This window comes from Crocodylus siamensis, chromosome 2 (genome assembly GCF_052110815.1).
Source record: "Crocodylus siamensis isolate JL-2025a chromosome 2, ASM5211081v1, whole genome shotgun sequence".
NCBI classification, from domain to species: Eukaryota; Metazoa; Chordata; order Crocodylia; family Crocodylidae; genus Crocodylus; species Crocodylus siamensis.
This window is the reverse complement of record NC_143396.1, coordinates 150,179,586-150,197,639: the sequence shown is the minus strand read 5'-3', so window position 1 is coordinate 150,197,639 and position 18,054 is coordinate 150,179,586. Positions and strand designations below refer to the sequence as shown.

General features: G+C 44.1%; 1 protein-coding gene across 4 annotated transcripts in view; it reads right to left on the bottom strand.

Moving 5' to 3' along the window:
* The window catches only part of GRID2 (glutamate ionotropic receptor delta type subunit 2), a 1,419,908-nt gene that overhangs the window by 443,057 nt on the left and 958,797 nt on the right, over window positions 1–18,054 (bottom strand). For all 4 annotated transcript variants that reach the window (XM_090037080.1, XM_090037079.1, XM_090037077.1 and 1 more), the window contains exon 7: window positions 11,673–11,834. In XM_090037080.1, coding sequence (XP_089893206.1) covers window positions 11,673–11,834 — 162 coding nt within the window. The remainder of the gene's footprint in view (window positions 1–11,672; window positions 11,835–18,054) is intronic.

The window sequence follows — 18,054 nt, the reverse complement described above, 5'->3', positions numbered from 1 at the left end:
CCAGCCCCCCCGCCCAAGCCGCTTGTGGTTCTGTCCTGCTCCACACCAGGCCATGTGACCACACATTCTAGCCTGAGACTCCAAGCCCCACCCACCATCCAGGTTGGGCAGCAGCCCCAGCCCAACTCCTTCCCTCCCTCCTTATGAGGGCCTCAATCCTACTCCCCACCCCCTAATGCTAGGCTTACCTGCTGGAGCTGCTTTTCAGGCTACCTGGTGGCCATGTGCATGTGCGAGTGCACAGATGCACATGGTATCTCCTGCCTGACCACCCTCCTCCTGCTCTCCTCAACCCCTTACAGGCTAGAACTGGGACAGCCTGCAGAGAGCTCTTTGCAAAAGTGGAAAATCCATGTTTTTCTCTGTTAAAATGAGAAATTCATGTTTTTTTCAGTTAAAAGTGAAAACCAAATTTTTTTTCCATTTTTCACTGGAACGGAAAACCCAGATCCCTGCATATATCTTATGCCCCCATTCTTCCCTTCCTTAGTTATTGTTGACCTCCCAGTATACAGCATAAATTCTTATTATTATTTCCTAAGTACATGACCCTTTCATAGAGTCACAGAGTCACAGAGAAGTAGGGCTGGACGGGACCTTCAGAGGTCATCTATATAGATAAGGCAGGATCACATCTATATAAAACATCCCATACAACTGTGATCTAAAGTCTACATAATACTACCATCAACCCTGACACAACAGAGACCTAACAACCTATCCTGCCACATATAACCTAGCACAAGGAACTTTACTCAATTCTATTATTTCAGTGTTCCAAGTCTTCAGTTCCTTCCTGTATGATATCTCAATCTCCCTCCATATTGAGGATGCTTCCCAATTTTGTCTCATCAGCAGATTTCCCATGAGTTTCCCATTTTGTGCCAAGGCCATTAATGAAAATATTAAATAAGGTTTATTAAATAAGACTTATTAAATGATGCTAATCTTGGGGCTGAAGTCAATCTGAAGTGGCACCTATGCTTTCCGTGAGCTCTTCTACTTAGGGCTAAATTTTATCCCTGCTGAATACCTGTAAGGGACTTTTTCCCCAGGATCCTATCCTCTTACCATAATCAATCATTCACATGTCTGTGTTCCTCCATTTTTAACCTCCCTCTAGCATGATACTTCTTTTTCAACATTACTCATTGCCATTTCACCTTTAGGCAGCTCCTTAACCATCATTTAATTCTTGTACTAATGCCCCTCTTATTCCATCTTTACTACAAACATTCTTGTTGGATTGTACCAAACACATTGCTGAAATTCAGGTTGGATTTATTGGTTTTACCCTTTTTTTTTCAATCCAATAAAAATATTAGACTAATCTACTTCTGAATGTTACTGTGTAGCATTTTGTCTTTCATTATTTTTTCTTTCAGCATTTGTTCTTCCATATGATTGATGCTAAACTAAAGGGTCCACTTGTTGTTCAGCTCACTGTGTTATTAATAAAATATACTTGTACCATTTGCTACTCTCCAGTCACATAGTATCACCCCTGACATGACAGATTTATTTAAAAAATGCTTGAGATTTGACCTGTAATTTCATATAGCTTTTTTTCCCCCTATAATTCTGAATCCATGTGATCTGGGAGCTATAACTACCCCACCCTCACCACAGAATAATCCCAGATTCTTGCCTTGGTCTCTTTTTATTTGCCCAAAGAACCATTTTTTAATCAATTTTAATTTCCTTTGCAAGCTCTGACTCAACTAGATATTGGCAATCCTGACATTATCTCTATGCTTCTTGATCTCTAAGATACAGACTTTTTGTTGATCTGTCTCTTTCTATTCCTTTGAGACTTTCATCTTATTCATTATATTCTCTTTGAGAAAGTTATTCATCTAGTTAACTCTGAAGTCTTTCCATACAAATCCTTTTACCTGAAATATGAATTTGAGATAATTTTTGTATCTTTGAATTCAGGAGATACTAACAATATTCTGTATTCAAGTGCCTGAACATCTTTGTCCCTTGACATCACTAACTAGCTCATTCCTGTGATCCTATGAATTAGTTCCCTTAGTTGATCAACTTTTTCATTTTTACGTTTTAAATTAATGATACAGCTGTTTTTATTTATCCTTCTATGTAATTTAAATGGAATCAACTCATGATCACCTGATCCAAGATTTTTTATACAATCATCCCTTCCATAATATCCTCTTTATCAAAATCAGCTCTAAAATATCACTACCGCTTGATCTTTAGTATATGGTAAAGAAATCTGTTGACTTTCACTTTCAGAAGTAAATCTATACTATCATTATTTGTTCTCCAATGTATATCTGATAAATTAGAGTTTCTCCAAGTGACAATTCCCAGTATTCCCTGAGTATTCTTCTCTCTTTAACATGATAGAGATTTCCATTCAAAAGCAAAACTAGTATCTAGCTAGAGTGAGCTCCAATGATAGAAGAGAGATTATCAACTCATTATTGCTATGATTCCTTGTTCATTAGAGTTTCTAGGTCTTTTCCTAATCACTAAAACTTAAGGATTTATTTAATTCAAACTAAATTTAGCTGAAGGGTCTGATAATATCACAGCGTTTCAAAGACTACATAGAATTCCATGTGCAAAGAAAACAATTGTTTTACATGCATGCTCACAGTTCAAAGAATGAAAAGCTATCTTTTACCTATTCCTAGTATCCTTGTTAGGCAACTCGTTGGACTTTATTTTAGAATTCAAGTTACATTTGTTTTCTCAGGTAGTTACTTAGGCATATAAACCCCTACCTCACCACTTCTGGGTACAGCAACCCCTGAGTACAGCAGAGAAATAGCCACATGTGGGCCAAACATAAGTTCAATTCTAAGCCTATTTAAAATCATTTGCAATACAAAACGTTTGCTGTGATGTGAGACTTCAGGTCATTGCCCAAGCATGTAAATTATGACCTACCCAATATCCCACTTCCAGATAGACCTGTAAAGCATGGTTTAAAAGCAAAAACAAGCATACTTTGTTATTATTCTCTCTGTGAAGGAAGTTCTGAGAGAATTAATCAAACCCATAGACCCACCACTAATTCTGGATGAAACAACTGTCAGGAAACAGCATCTCTACACAGTTATTTACAGCAAGAAATGGTCCCAACATGACTAAAGCACAAGAACGGCAAGAGACAAATGTGGCTGCACAAGGACCTTCTAAAATGCCTCAAATGCACAAGGAAAGCATATAGGCAAAGGAAGAATCAGCAAGTCACCAAGGAAGCATATCAGGAAATAGCAAGAACCTGCAGGGACAAAATCAGAGAAAAAAAATCAGAGAAAGAAGAAGCTGCACCCAGCAAAGGAGTTTAAGGACAACAAGAAGAAGTTCTGTAAGTATGTTAGCCAGAAAAGAAGGACCAAGGACACTCTAGGTCCTCTGTTACCAAGCCAGGTGCAACCCCCAACAAAAGGTACAAAGCAGGCAGAGCTACTCAACAGCTACCTTGCCTCAGTCTTTTTAAAAATATTAAAGTGCATCCAGACACCTGATAAATATTATCTGGATAAGGAAGGGAACAAGCTGAAGAAGGAGATAACGAAAATCAGAGAGATTTTGTTGGGTCTGAATTAATTCAAGTCTGCAGGGCCAGATGAACTTCACCCCAAGGTCCTGAAGGTACTGATACGAGAGCCCTTGGAGTTCTTGGCAATGATCTTCACGAAGTCATGGGAGAGGACTGGAAAAGGGCCAATGTAGTGTCCCCCTCTTTAAAAAAAGACAAAAAGGAGGACTCAGAGAACTACAGATTGGTAAGCCTCACCTCAATACCCAAGAAGTTACTGGAGCATATCCTAAGTGAAGCCATTTGCAAGCATCCGGAGGAGGAAAGAATGGTCGCAAGCAGCCTGCAGCAAACAAACCTGATCTCTTTCTTTGACAAAGTAGATACTTCGGTGGACGAAGGGAATGTTGTAGATATAGTGTATCTGGACTTCAGCAAGGCTTTTCACAGGGCCCTATACTTTCTCATAAACAAATTGGAGAAACATGGGATAGGTAAAGGTGGAGAGATAACTGGCTTAATAGATGCAAGTAAAGGGTCATTATTAACCTTTTTGTCTTTTTTCCTTTTTGTACTTCAGTCAAATACTTTGAGCTCTCTTACTCACTGCACTTACCACTATTCATCTTACAGACTTCCACATTCTCCCTCATGCACAACTCCTGCCCACTAACCATGGCTTCTGTTCCTTCCTAACCATAAACCAATGTTTCCACAAACATGCTCTGGCTGTCAAAGGCACACAGTCCACTTCCAGATAAACCACAAGCATTGTGCTCCCAGACTCATCACAAATGCATTGCCTCAGCTAGATGTACACAAATGAAGGAATTCTTTTCTTCTAGGAAATATGGGGGAAAAGAAGCAAATTAGAAGGGATTTCTTCCTCTGCTGGGGGAAGTATCATTGGGCAGGGTCCTCAGGTTGAACTCAATTTTGGCTTGTCTGCTTTAGACAGGCTGTAGCCAGCTTAGTGCCAGGAAGCTGTTCAGTGATGGGCAGTATTGTAATCAAGAAGTCTGAAAAAAGAGAAATTTTGTATGGTAAAGAGGAGGAAGCACAGTGGTATTGAGTAGTAGATTTCCTGATGCCTGGGCAGAGAGAGAGGGGAAAAGAGAGAGTATTAGAACCTAAAGAAATGAGATAGAATATTCTTCCATAGATGGAGAGTTGGCTTTTTCCGCCTTGCTCTTGCTTTTTATTTGTTTTCCTGGCATCCCATAGATTCTGCAACCCTTAGCATTGAAACAGTCTGTGTATGACAGTAACCCACCCGGCACCACATTGAGATATGATTCACATGTAACCCATCTTTTCCAAAAGGGACAAAGATGAGACCCTATAGAGCCCCTCTGTTATGGTTTTGGTGGGTTCAGAGTGAAGGGAGAGCGTGGCAAAAGGGAATAATCAATCCATCTGTGCAATCACTGCACTGGTCCATAACCAGAGGCTCCTGCCCACATGTGTAACGGGGCCAAGGCCTCTGTCATTTCAAAAGGGAGGCCACAAGGAATGAAAGCAACCTAGCCTGAGGTCAGGGACCCAGAGGGTTGGGGGCTGGACCAGATTCCACAAGATAGGGGCCAAGATCCCAGGACACGCAGGTGCAAGACAGGGCTGGGGCCCAGGAGCCAAGGTCCTGGACAGTGGATCTGGGCTGAATGGTAAAGCCAGAATAAAATGACCAAGGCCAGGAAGGCTGAGGCCCAGACAAAGGTTTGGGGACTGGAGGTTAAAAATTTTACTAGGACAGGGGGCCCCCTCCAAACAAACAGTAAGTAACATTTGTGAGGCTACAGGGGAAGGTGGAGACCACAAATGTAGCCTATAAGGCTACTGGTGCTGAGATGCACTGATAGGGCCAGAGGGCTATAACTTAATGCCCTGGGGCAGGACTGGGACTAGCCAGGTACAAGAGATGCCAGCCACCAGAGGGATCAAAACAGTTCCATCAAGGTGTGGCAGGAAATGAAAATGGAGCCCAAGGAGCTAGAGTGGAGGCAGGAGCCATGTGGCTACCAGAGGTGTCATGGTCACCCCTGGGGATGTGGAAAGGTATGCAAACATGGGGGCTTATGTAATTAAATTCAGATTTGATTCTGGCTTTGGAATAGCTGCAGTATTTTGCACACAGAAAATCCTCTTCTGTCAACACAGTGCAGTACAAATAATAATCAGATGTGTCTTCAGTTTGCCAACCTCTGGCTTCTCGTCAAAGCCATTTCATTTAAACAGAAGACGGTGAAGAGAGAGAGAGAGAGAGAGAGAAACAAGAACACAGTTCTGCTAAGGCTGCATATTTGAGAAACTTCCACATATTTAAGTTTGTTCACTATTGATCTAGCCCTGCCTTTTTCATTTGTTCCTGCCTTCCCAAATGCTTTCATATTTCATTTGAGAGGTCATTTCTCTTCATGTTTCAAGGTGATCCACTTCCCAGATTAATCTTCATACTGTGGGGCTCTTGTGTGAAAGGTCACAGGCAGAGTTTCTTGTTTGTTTTATTAATCATTCTGTTTTAAAAGACAGGAAATAGAAGGAGACAAACTTGATGGGTTAGTGGGGATGACATGACAAAGAATTTAATAAACTCTGCAGCATTTGAAATGGAAAAAGCTAAGACAGTGCTGAGAAACAATATAAATAATGCTCATGCAGAAAAATGAAATTAGGCTTACATCTACAGATGTCATAGACAAGCTGAAAAAAATACTGAAAAATAAATATAGTGCAGTCAGTAGTGCTTTCTATGGGTGTGCACTCCAAACATGTATTGGAGGGAGTGTAACAGGGCTGTTAGAGTTTGCCTGCAACTCCCCACTCAGAAAACAAGTGTTAAGTTTATTGCAAAAGTGTAAAGTGGGTTTTCTGACTTGAACATACCACACAGACAGGAGTAACTGGGAGTTAACATTCATGCACTAATATTTAGTGTATTAATATTTAGGAAATGCAAGTCTTAATGAAAGGGGCCTTTGCCCCTTTCATACCATGCATGAGGTGAAAGTGTCATCTAGGGCAGTGCTGTCTAACTTCTCAGCAGCCTAGGGCCAAATATCACGGAGCCCAAATCTGTGTGTGTCACAGGCTTCCTGGGATGCATGGGCTCCCCCACTGCATGCTCCTATGCTGCCATCATGCTGTCTCCTCCACACTCCTATCTGCTGCACAAGCCACCTGGAGCTTACTGCCATGCAGACTCCCTGCTTTGTGGGGCCACCTGGGCCCCAGAGCCCTGTGCCCCCTGGGGCTTGCAGTCCTGTCCCCAAGGGCAGAGAGGAAGTGTGAATCAGAGAAGGAAGGGAAAGATGGAAGGCTCCAGGAGCAACAGCAGCTGGAGCAGTGGAAGGAACAGTGCCCAGGAGGAAGTCTGGATGCCACAGTTTGTCCCTTTGTGGGCTTCATATGGCTACTGAACCACCCATTTCACAGCCCTGAACTAGGATAACGTGGTGACACTGGAAGAAGCTACCATTGCCAGGAAGTGGAGTCTGGTTGCCATGCTGCCCCGTGCCTGCTGCATGCCTGGGGATGGCAGGACTAGCCACATGCGCTATGGCCCAGACTGACTCCAGCATCTGGGATGGGCAGGACCCAGGGACATACTGGGAGCCAGATAACAGCATCCACAACTACAGCCCAGCCCAGACCAATGAGGAAAGCGAATAAACAGGTAAGAGATAGGGGCCAGGGTAATGCTGGGACTAGGGGGTGAGTATACACACCCACAGGAGGCCTCAAATGCCCCTACACAAACGCTCGTAGTATGGGCGACAAGCAGGAGGAACTCACCCTCCTGCTGGCTGACACCAGCCCGGACATAGTGGGGATTACGGAAATGTGGTGGGACGCAACGCATGATTGGGCAGTGAATGTCAAGGGCTATAGGCTGTACAGGAGGGACAGGATAGGAAAGAGAGGTGGGGGCATGGTGCTCTATATTAAGGAGGAATACACATCCTTGTTAATTAGCAAGGAGTCAGGGGAGGGGCACTCTGAAGTGCTTTGGGTTAGAGTACAAGGCAGTCGAGGGGAAAGGGACTTAATGGTGGGAGTCTACTACAGACTTCCCAACCACGGAGAAGAGCTTGACCAGGAATTCTTGGGTCAGCTCACAGAGGTAGTGAAGGCTAAGGATGTGGTAGTCAGGGGGGACCTGAATTTCCTGGACATCTGCTGGGAAGAACAGTCAGCCAGGTCTGAATGCTCACGTAGGTTCTTGGCCAGAGTGCAGGACCTCCATCTAACCCAGGAGGTGCACAGCCCCACCAGGGGAGACACCTTGTTGGACCTAGTCCTGGCTACGGGTGATGATCTGGTGAGGGGGCTGCAGGTCCTCGACCACCTGGGCGACAGCAATCATTGCCTGCTGGAATTCACCATCCAGCACAAGGTGGCAAAGGCATGCAGTATGGCAGGGGCCCTAGATTTTAGGACGGTAGACTTTAACAAGCTAAGGAGGATAGTTGGAGAAGCGCTGAGGTCCCGGAGGGGTGGGGAGCCAGGTGTCCAAGGAGAATGGTCGCTCCTTAAGGAGACGATCCTCCAAGCCCAAAGGAAGGTAATCCCAATGAGGATCAAAGGGAGCAGGAGAGCACACAAGCCTCCGTGGCTCACCAAAAGCATCCGGGAATGTCTCCTTGCTAAAAAGGAGGCTTACACCCAGTGGAAAGAAGGGGTCATCACTAGGGAGGACTATTCTGTAGTTGCTCGGGGATGTAGGGGGGTAGTTAGGAAGGCCAAGGCAGAGATGGAACTGGGACTAACTTCCCAGATTAAGGACAATAAGAAGTCCTTTTTTAAATATGTAGGGGGTAAAAAGAAGGTCCCGGGTAATGTGGGGCCTTGCAGGATGCCATGGGAAACTTGGTCGTCACACCAGACGGCAAAGCTAACATGTTTAATGATTTCTTTGCCTCTGTCTTCCTAAGTAGGGACCAGAACAGCCACCTCCCTGCTGAGCCCCCCTCAGGCCCTGGGGGAGGCACACCTGGGCCACGGGTTAGCGAGGATTTAGTTAGGAAGCTTCTGGAGGGGTTGGACATATTCAAGTCAGTCGGCCCGGATGATCTCCACCCTAGAGTTCTAAAGGAACTGGCCGAGGTCATTGCAAGTTCCCTGGCACAACTTTACGAGCACTCGTGGTGCTCTGGTGAGGTACTGGAGGACTGCAAGAGGGCCAACATGGTCCCCATCTTCAAAAAAGGCAGGAAGGAGGACCCGGGAAACTATAGGCCGGTTAGTCTTACCTCAATCCTAGGCAAGCTGTTTGAGAAAATTATGCTGGCATACATCCAGGAGGGGCCAGCAGGGGACTGCATGCTTAGGGGCAACCAACACGGGTTCATCAGTGGCAGGTCCTGTCAGACCAACCTGGTGGCCTTTTACGATCAGATCACCAGATCATTAGATGCAGGGGTAGCAGTGGATATAGTCTTCCTGGACTTCTGGAAGGCTTTTGACACTGTCTCTCACCCCATCCTCATTAAGAAACTGGGGGGCTGTGGTGTAGACACCCACACAGTCAAATGGGTCGCCAACTGGCTGGAGGGCCGCACCCAGAGGGTGGTAGTGGATGGGTCTCTCAACCTGGAAGGACGTGGGCAGTGGGGTTCTGCAGGGCTCAGTCCACGGGCCCGCACTGTTCAACATCTTCATCAGTGATTTGGACGAGGGGGTAAAAAGCACCCTGTTCAAATTTGCTGATGACACTAAGATGTGGGGGGATGTGGGCACACTGGAAGGATGCAACAGGCTACAATTAGACCTAGACAGGTTACAAGGGTAGGCGGACGAGAATAGGATGGGTTTCAACACAGAGAAGTGCAAGGTGATGCACCTCAGGAGGAACAACCGGCACCATACCTACAGGTTGGGGAACTCCCCTCTTGTCAGCACGGAAGCGGAAAGGGATCTGGGGGGCATCACTGACTCCAAGATGAACATGGGCCGGCAGTGTGGAGAGGCAGTTAGGAAGGCCAACTGCACCTTGGCATGCATCCACAGATGCATCTCGAGTAGGTCCAAAGAGGTGATCCTCCCCCTCTATGCGGCACTGGTCAGGCCACAGCTGGAGTATTGCATCCAGTTCTGGGCGCCGCACTTCAAGAGGGATGTGGACAGCATTGAGAGGGTCCAGAGGAGGCCACTTGTATGATCAGGGGGCAACAGGGCAGGCCCTATGAGGAGAGGCTACGGGACCTGAACCTGTTCAGCCTCCACAAGAGAAGGCTGAGGGGGGATGTAGTGGCCTGTTATAAACTAGTCAGGGGGGATCAGCAGGCATTGGGGAAGTCCCTGTTCCCCCGAGCACCGCCAGGAGTGACCAGGAATAACGGTCACAAGCTGGCAGAGGGTAGGTTCAGGTTAGATATCAGGAGGCGCTACTTCACAGTCAGGGCGGCTAGGGTCTGGAACCAGCTTCCAAGAGAAGTGGTGCAGGCTCCGTTCTTGGGGGTGTTTAAGAGGAGGTTAGATGTAGACCTTGCTGGGGTCATTTGACCCCAGTATTCTTTCCTGCCATGGCAGGGGGTCGGACTAGATGATCTGCTCAGGTCCCTTCCGACCCTAGAAACTATGAAACTATGAAAATCCCTTGGAGGGCTGCATCTGGCCTGCAGGCCATATTTTGCCCATCCCATCATAGAGGAAGTTATATGTGTGGAAGACACAAGTGGTCCAGTTGTAAAAGCTCTTAGTCTCCTGCCATTTGGTGTATAGGTCCTGACTTTAGTATAAAAGGAGGGCCCCATCCCATCATAGAGGAAGTTATATGTGTGGAAGACACAAGTGGTCCAGTTGTAAAAGCTCTTAGGCTCCTGCCATTTGGTGTATAGGTCCTGACTTTAGTATAAAAGGAGGGCCCTAGGTGTCCTTATATCTTGGTGATCTCTAACTATTAGACCAGGTCTTGAGTCAGCTAACATCACAAGAAGCAGCTCACAGGGGCTAGTGTAGATTTGCCCCAGAACTGGGAACAGCATGGAGGTACTTTGAAGAAATTGCATGTGGCACAGCTGAAAATCTGACCCAAGACAGCAGCTACAGCTTACTTTCATAGATCCAGGTCCTATATTAAATGGGCATTTATAAACATTAATTTTAATTCTTTAAAAAAAAAATTAAACTATATGCTAGTTTTTGAAAAAAAAATCACTGTAATTTTCCTTCATTAATGCAATATAGGCATTGCCAGTGCACAGTTTATCTGTACACTGTACATATTTCATTACCAGAAAGAGGACAACTGGAAGAAGGTCAAAACAAGATATACCCATGTGGTAAAGGGGCTGAATGGATTTACATCCAAGCAAAGCATAAACAGAGTAAAATATGTTAATCTTGACTAAATACTGATCCAGGAGGCCATGATAATCATCTATAAATACTTGAAAGGTGCAAACACCAAGAAGGAAAGGTGGATGACTGGGAATAATGGTATGTCCTTCAATAAAGGGACATGTATGCTGAAAAGCAAGACAAGTTTTTTCACGCAGAGCACAAGTAGTATATGAAATAACAATCTGAAAGAAGTAGGGAGATCCCATACTTGATACTTATGCTAGACAAATTACTATAGGGAACAATTCTGTGCTAGCATACTAGATGATTTAATAAGGTCTTTCTAGCTCTGATTTCTATTATTCCATTACATTATGCCTGCAGCACTGTAATAACAGATATCAGATGGATGCAATGGCACAAAATATCAGTGGGATGGAACTATCCAATGACTTTTCTTATGCTGTTGCTTTACACATGAAAGAACAACTAATTTTAAGATCAGTTATTTCAAAATTATTTATTTATATGTATGTTTTTAGCTCCCAGGTTGTGATGTGTTCCAGGTACGGTACTACTTGGGCTTGAAATCCCCATTGGTCTAATATTCAGCAACCATAATACATTTGTTTCAAATATGCCCACTCAGAAAAAGCAAAACAAAATACAATCTTTAAAGAGCAAGTTCCATTAGATTTTTTTTGGTCACAGCAGAACTGCTTTTTCTTTTCTTTTTCTTTTTTTTTTTTTAATAAAAAAGACACTGCTGCTGCTACCAAAAATACTACAGCTTCCAAAATGATTTTTTATCATATATGATTACTTTCCAACTGGTAAAAAAATTAAAGAGAATGAAGCAGAAAATGAAAGTTACCTTTTTTATGGTATCCAACATGGATCGCCCTCCTTGCCAGGGTTTGGAATTCTTTCTGATACAGGTCAGGCTGGCCATGCTATGCCACTTCCGGTCCTCTAACTTCTTATGAAAAGCATTAGCCAGCAACAGCACAGTGTCATATATGTAGAGGTTTGAAATCTGTAAAGAGAGTTGAAACTCAGTTTTAGATACAAGAAGATCCACACTTCAGAATTCATAACTGATTTGTTTCTCCTGCCTCTCAATAATCACTTGGTTTACTTGGATTTTACATTGTCAGGCCACCATTTGCTTTACAACACATATCTGTTTTAAAAAATTCCCTATTCTTAACAGTTACAACTGGATCTCTACTGCTGACTTCCAAACCGGGGTATCAGAAAACCCATTCACCTGTACAAATTCAATTGCAGGATCAGTATGAGTTTCCCTCTTATTTCTAAATGCTTTCACTTTTTGGGTCTTAAGCACTAGTGAGTACTGTCATGTCTGGGTGAAATGTTTAGTTTCTGTAAACATTGTAAAATGTGAGAGTTGTAAAATGTAGAGAATGAGAATGAGAATGAGAGAATGAGAAATGTAGAGAATGAGAATGAGAGTTGTAAAATGTGAGAACAATGTTCTTGGTTTAAAATTTGTTGCACAAATGTCCTTGTTCAATGTTGTCACATTACACGGCATGGGGACTTAACTGCATAAGGATCAAACACTCTTTACACACCCAGACACACTTTCGTACTTACATCCATAAGTTTACCCACCCTATACAAGGAAGAATGCTGAAATTCAGAAGAAAAAGTAATCTGCCTTCCCCTTTGCAGTTGCCTTGGTTACATTTTTATATATTTACTTTTAAAATTTACTGTAGGTTCAGCCAGATGTGAATGCTAATATATAACTAAGCATGAAGGAATAAAGGAACATAATTCATAAACTCTCCTGAAACAAATCATTTAAAAATGGCCTTATTTCAGTCCTTTATCTCCTGAAATGGCAGGGGCAAGTAACCTGCTAAAAATATCACAGAGAGACATCATCAGATCTTCCTGAGCATATGGTACCCAGCAAGCAATATGAAGTTAGAAGACATGTCCAGAGCATTTGAGAATATACAGGTACTCCTCACTTAACGTCATAGTTACGTTCTTGAAAAATGTTATTTTAAGTGAAACGATGTTAAGCGAATCCAATTAAATCACAATTGGATGCTACTAGCAGGCAGTGGCCAAACAACATTATAAACAAACGTTGCATGACTTCAAACAAGTATGTTCTTTTATAGGTCAGCAACATAATAATGAACAACATTAACTGGGACAATGTTAAGTGAGGAGTACCTACAAGTAGGTAGGTAGGTAGATAATCTGCCTATCAATTCTGTAAAGCTTTTAAGCCAGCAGCTGTCTAGGGAAACAAAATTTCCCCAGTCATATCACAAGGGATTCTAAAATGCTTTTAGCTTCTGAAAAGTAATTAGTAATCAGCAATGAGCTAACTGAGGGATATCCAATCTCTAAGCAACTGGGGGATACGTGCTGCATGAGCCACATTAGCAGGGCCTGGACTACACCGTACATGCCCCACCCTGTTGTACCACAGGTCCCCCTGCAGCACCATGTACTCCTCTCTCCTCCCTCCCTCCCAGGCAGCCAGCCTCACCTTAGTTCTTCCAACCATGGAGTCCCTCACCACATCATGCCTCTAAAGTGCCCTGAGTCGCAGGATCCCCCAGCACCATGGGCTGTACCATGCTGCATCATCCCATCCCCTGGTACAGGTAGGGAAGTCAGAGGGAGAGGAAGCCTGGAAAATCCAGTTGTTTATGGAGCTGGAACAATATGGGGAGCAGTAGCCCCTATAGCCCAGGAGCCGCATGAGGCCTGTGGGCCACCAGTTGGACAGACCTGTGCTAATTCATGCAGGCCTTTGTTTTTGCTGCTACAAAGACCAATCTCCTAGCCACTCCCAAAATGCCTTTACTTGATTTGAAGAGATGTTAGCTAGCCTGTGTTGTGGTTTCTACCCAAGAATTAAAAATGAGGAGAGTCAACATTCAGAGCTTGGGGTAGGGAATGATGGGACAGGAACCTAAAGCTGTGAAACAGAGAAAGAATGGGGAAGGATGTTAATTACTTTGTTTTTAGAAAATAACTTAAGGTTAGGAAGGTCTTGGAGATAATGAGGCGATAATTCAGTTGTGGATGAACAGGGGATTTCTGAAGAGTTTGATATGCTAGTCTAGATGTTCCATGGCCCAAAAAACACCTGAAAATGATGACCATTTATACCCATTTTATTTATCTATTACATTTAATAAATGTATTGCATTACATAGGCTCCAGTTTCCTTCATTCTGTATTGGATTTGACTCTCTTCCACAATATGATATCTCCTTATGCTTCACTGGAAGGTTTTTACTTCGGACTTCCACAGAATGCAGGAAAGGTTTCCTCTGCAAAACTCCACAATGAGCTTTAGCCTACTTTTCTTCCCTTCATGAGACTTCTCCATTCCTTCTAAATCACTCTACAATCATCTCTATTTACTCACAGAACACATTACCCTCCCATATCAATTTTTTTCAGGCCAGGAACAGACTTTACACATAAACCAGTATAAGTGATGATAAACCAGTCTAAACCTGTAACAGAACAGAAGTTCAGGGCACACAGACTGGTTTAAAAATGGTGGAATTAAGTGTGTACTCTGAATGACTTGCATTATCTACCAATCTGAAGGGCTGAATATCCTTTAACTAAAAAAAAATCCACTTAGAAATTCATCCCACAAAGATTTTTTTCTTGGTAAAAGTAGAATAATGGGAGATAATTTAATTCCTGTAGTAATAGTAAATTTTGCAGAAACTTTGACTGAAAAGGAATAATCTCTAGAGAACAAAGACAATAAGGCCACTAATGAGACTAAATTAGTACATAAAAAACTACAGATACCAAGTCATCATTTCACAACAAAATGACATTGCTTTCAAGGTAGCTTTCATAACTTAATACCATGGGAACAGAAACGCTTTGTCACAGTTCATGCAGAGGAATACACTTATTAATTTAGGAACAATTTAGCTGGGCCTATATCAAGTATTAATAGGACTCTAGTGTATAGAGTTCAGGAGCCTTTACGCAGTTTTTAGATCCTTTACCTATAGTTCAACTCAGCATTTATAGGATAATCTGTCACTGGTAACACAATATTAGACTTAATTTTTGCTTCTGCATATCTGCCCTTCTCCTGCCCAAGACATTTGGTACATTAATTATTTCCCTGTTATGCACCAGAGGATGACCATTTAACCATTTAAAGTCTGCATGCTCACTCTCTCTGTGTAAACACATACACACAAGTGTTTATACACACACCTATTCTCCCAGGTAACAAAAGCAGGATGCATAATGCACTATATTCTCAGTTGTTAAAATACTATTTCTTCCAGATGTCCTAAAATTCAGCATTTTTGCAGACATTTCTGGCCATTAAAATGAACCAGCAGCTTAGGTAATTTCTAGCCTGACAGACTGTGGAATCAAGATCAAAACTACAAACACTACATGTCTGATTACCAGATAAAACTTAAGGGGAAAAAAGAGGCCAGTCTTGTTTTGTTCATAAAGTGTAATTCTTTGAATATCAATGCATCAGTCAGCTGAATTAGAAGAAAAATTTTTTCAGCTACTTTTATCATAATTATTGTTGACTTGCACACCAATACTTTAATTGTGTGCACTACATTCAACTCAAATGACATGCTGATTCTAAATCATAGAGAACTGACACCAAGCTTTTACCATGATCACAATAGTTGTTCAGTCTTGTAGAAGACAGCCAATGTGGTTTTTAATATCTTGTAACGAAAAATAGCATTTCACTTAATTTACAAAAACTCTTCCCTGACTTAATTTCTCATTTTCGTCCAATATTCTTAACTTTTGTTCCTTACATTCTGTGGTTATACATTATTGAAATGATATTTTAATAGCTCTGCACACATTCTTAATTCTCATGTTCTTTTTCATTCATATGTTCTTCCACCCCCTCTTCCCAATAGGGTGCCATAATTTCTTATGTAGTATGGTATGAAGTGCTGTCAGTCTCTCCTGTTGGCAATCTTCCAGTATATATAAAATACTTAAATAGTCTCTTTCTGAGACAAAAAGAGAAAGAAATGAAAGACTCTGGAAGGTAGGCAGTTAGGATACTCTCCCAGAAGATGGGAATACCACAAACTGCAAGTTTGGGACCAAATGCTGCCAGTGCTCCTGCTCTCCCTGCAGGGGATCTCTCTGGTGAGGCACCCCAGGGCTGGCCCCACCCCCTAGGGTGGCACTGCACCCTAAGTGTGCCCTTGCTGCAAATCTCCCAGAGGTAATGCAAGAGCTGTTTGCATGGGCTGAAGAGCCCATTACACCCTGCTGCTGCTGCTGGCCATAGTTCCCTGGGCACACTTGCATACCTAGCATGTGACCTGAGATCTGACAGTGTAGTGGGTAAACCTGGAGGGCTACCTGTAGCTGCGCTATGTGACCCTGCCCCCTGCAGCTGAGAGGGATATCACAACCGGCATTTACGCATTCCATGGTATGTGAGAGTCTCCATGACATGTGAGAGTCCTATGTCCACCTAGCTGAGGGGGTACAGGCTGCTCATTTAAGTTTTGCACTGTTTTCCACCTCCCAATGTGCTATGGGGGGAGGACCAGGGGTCCAGGGGAGTGTGACCAGGTGGGGAGAGGGACCAGGGCAGGGGCTGGTAGAGGGGTAGGGGCAGTGAGGGCCCACCCCACAGTGCAGGACTTACTAGATGGGCAGGGCTGGTGTGCCTGATGGCTTGGGTTGGTCCCCACCGATGCAAGGGCATGTGTCCCCCAGCAGTGTCCTGGGTCATAGTGTCCTGGGTCACAGGGGCATGTCTGCCTGAACAGGGAGCCCCTCTGGGTTGGAGCTGAAGCTGTTGATGGCCAGTGGTGCCATGGCTGGCCTGGCATAGTGGGCAGAGTTGAGGACATGGAGCTGGTGGGGCAAGCACTGGCCCAGGCTCTCAGAACTGCTGGATGATGCCCAGGGTGTGAAGCTCAGCAGGACAGGCTACTGGTGGCTCAAGGAGCCCTCCGTTGGTGATGTATCACCGTGGGTGGCAGGCCATAGTGAAGGTTCAGCAGGCCGCCTGTGGTCAAATACGGCCAGGATCCCAAGGTGTGAAAATGTTGTCCAGTTGCCACATAAAGGGCATTTATTTGCGGACAACCCCCAACCAGCAGTTGCAGTCAGTGATGATGACCCACTGTGCCTACAAGACCTTGAACTTTATGCTCACACTTGACTTTTATACTGCTGCGCCAACCAGTCATGCCCACACTCCTGCAAATGGCCTGACAGACCCTCATAAATTTGGGTGTTGGAGCACCCAAACAGTGTGAACTGGCTGAGGATCTCAGGCTCTCCCCATGGCATAATCAAGTCTGCAGTCTCCTCATGGGATTAGTTGGAGCCCCAGAAGGCAGTGTATCGCATTGGGAAGGAAGACAGCATGGCTCCCTCAATGGCTCACTGGGCCTCCACGTGGCAGTTCTGGTGCTGCCAGGCCTGGACAGATGTCTGCAGCATTTAGAGCAGGGCACAGTATGGGATTACCAGGTGATGTGGTGAGGTGGTGCTAGACAGCAGCTTCAGGGTCAGGGAAGGCTGCTGGGAATCACCTGCCAGGTGGCCAGAAGCTGGCTGCAACTAGGTCTGAGTGCTGTCAAACCTTGCAGCCCCCTGAAGAGCTGGATGGCACAGCCCTGGCACCCAGGTAGCACTGCGGTGCAAGGGAGCAGCACTGGGGTGCAAGCAGGCTGCTGCAGCAGCCCTGTGGCTTGTGCTGGGGGTCACAGTAGCTAGCTGTGGCCACAGCCTGCCAGCATGTGCCCCTGGGCCCCAAAGTTTCCACAGGCTTTTAAGGGCCTGGGGCTGGGATCTACACATTCTCTACTGCATAGTTACTAATCATGAGTAAATTTGCTACTTGCATTTTTAGGTAGCAGATTTACTTGCTATTAGAGAAGTTTACCGCATGTGCCCATGTCTGCACATGTAGACGTGGATGCTTACTGAGCAGTTAACTGCTGTACTGCACAGAAAAGCATCTTGTATAGATGTGCCCACTGATCATACAAACCATATATAAAAACCTGTGGCAGAACACTTCAACCTCCCTGAACACTCCAATGCTGACCTCAGGATTGCTGTTCTCAAGTAGAAAAAAATAGGTAAAAACAGTTTGAATGGGATATGGCAAAACAAGAAATCATCGAGGTTTCACCCATAGGCTATAATGGGAATTATGAAACTGCCTATAACTTTGTCATTTCTTGGCAGATTGGACGAAA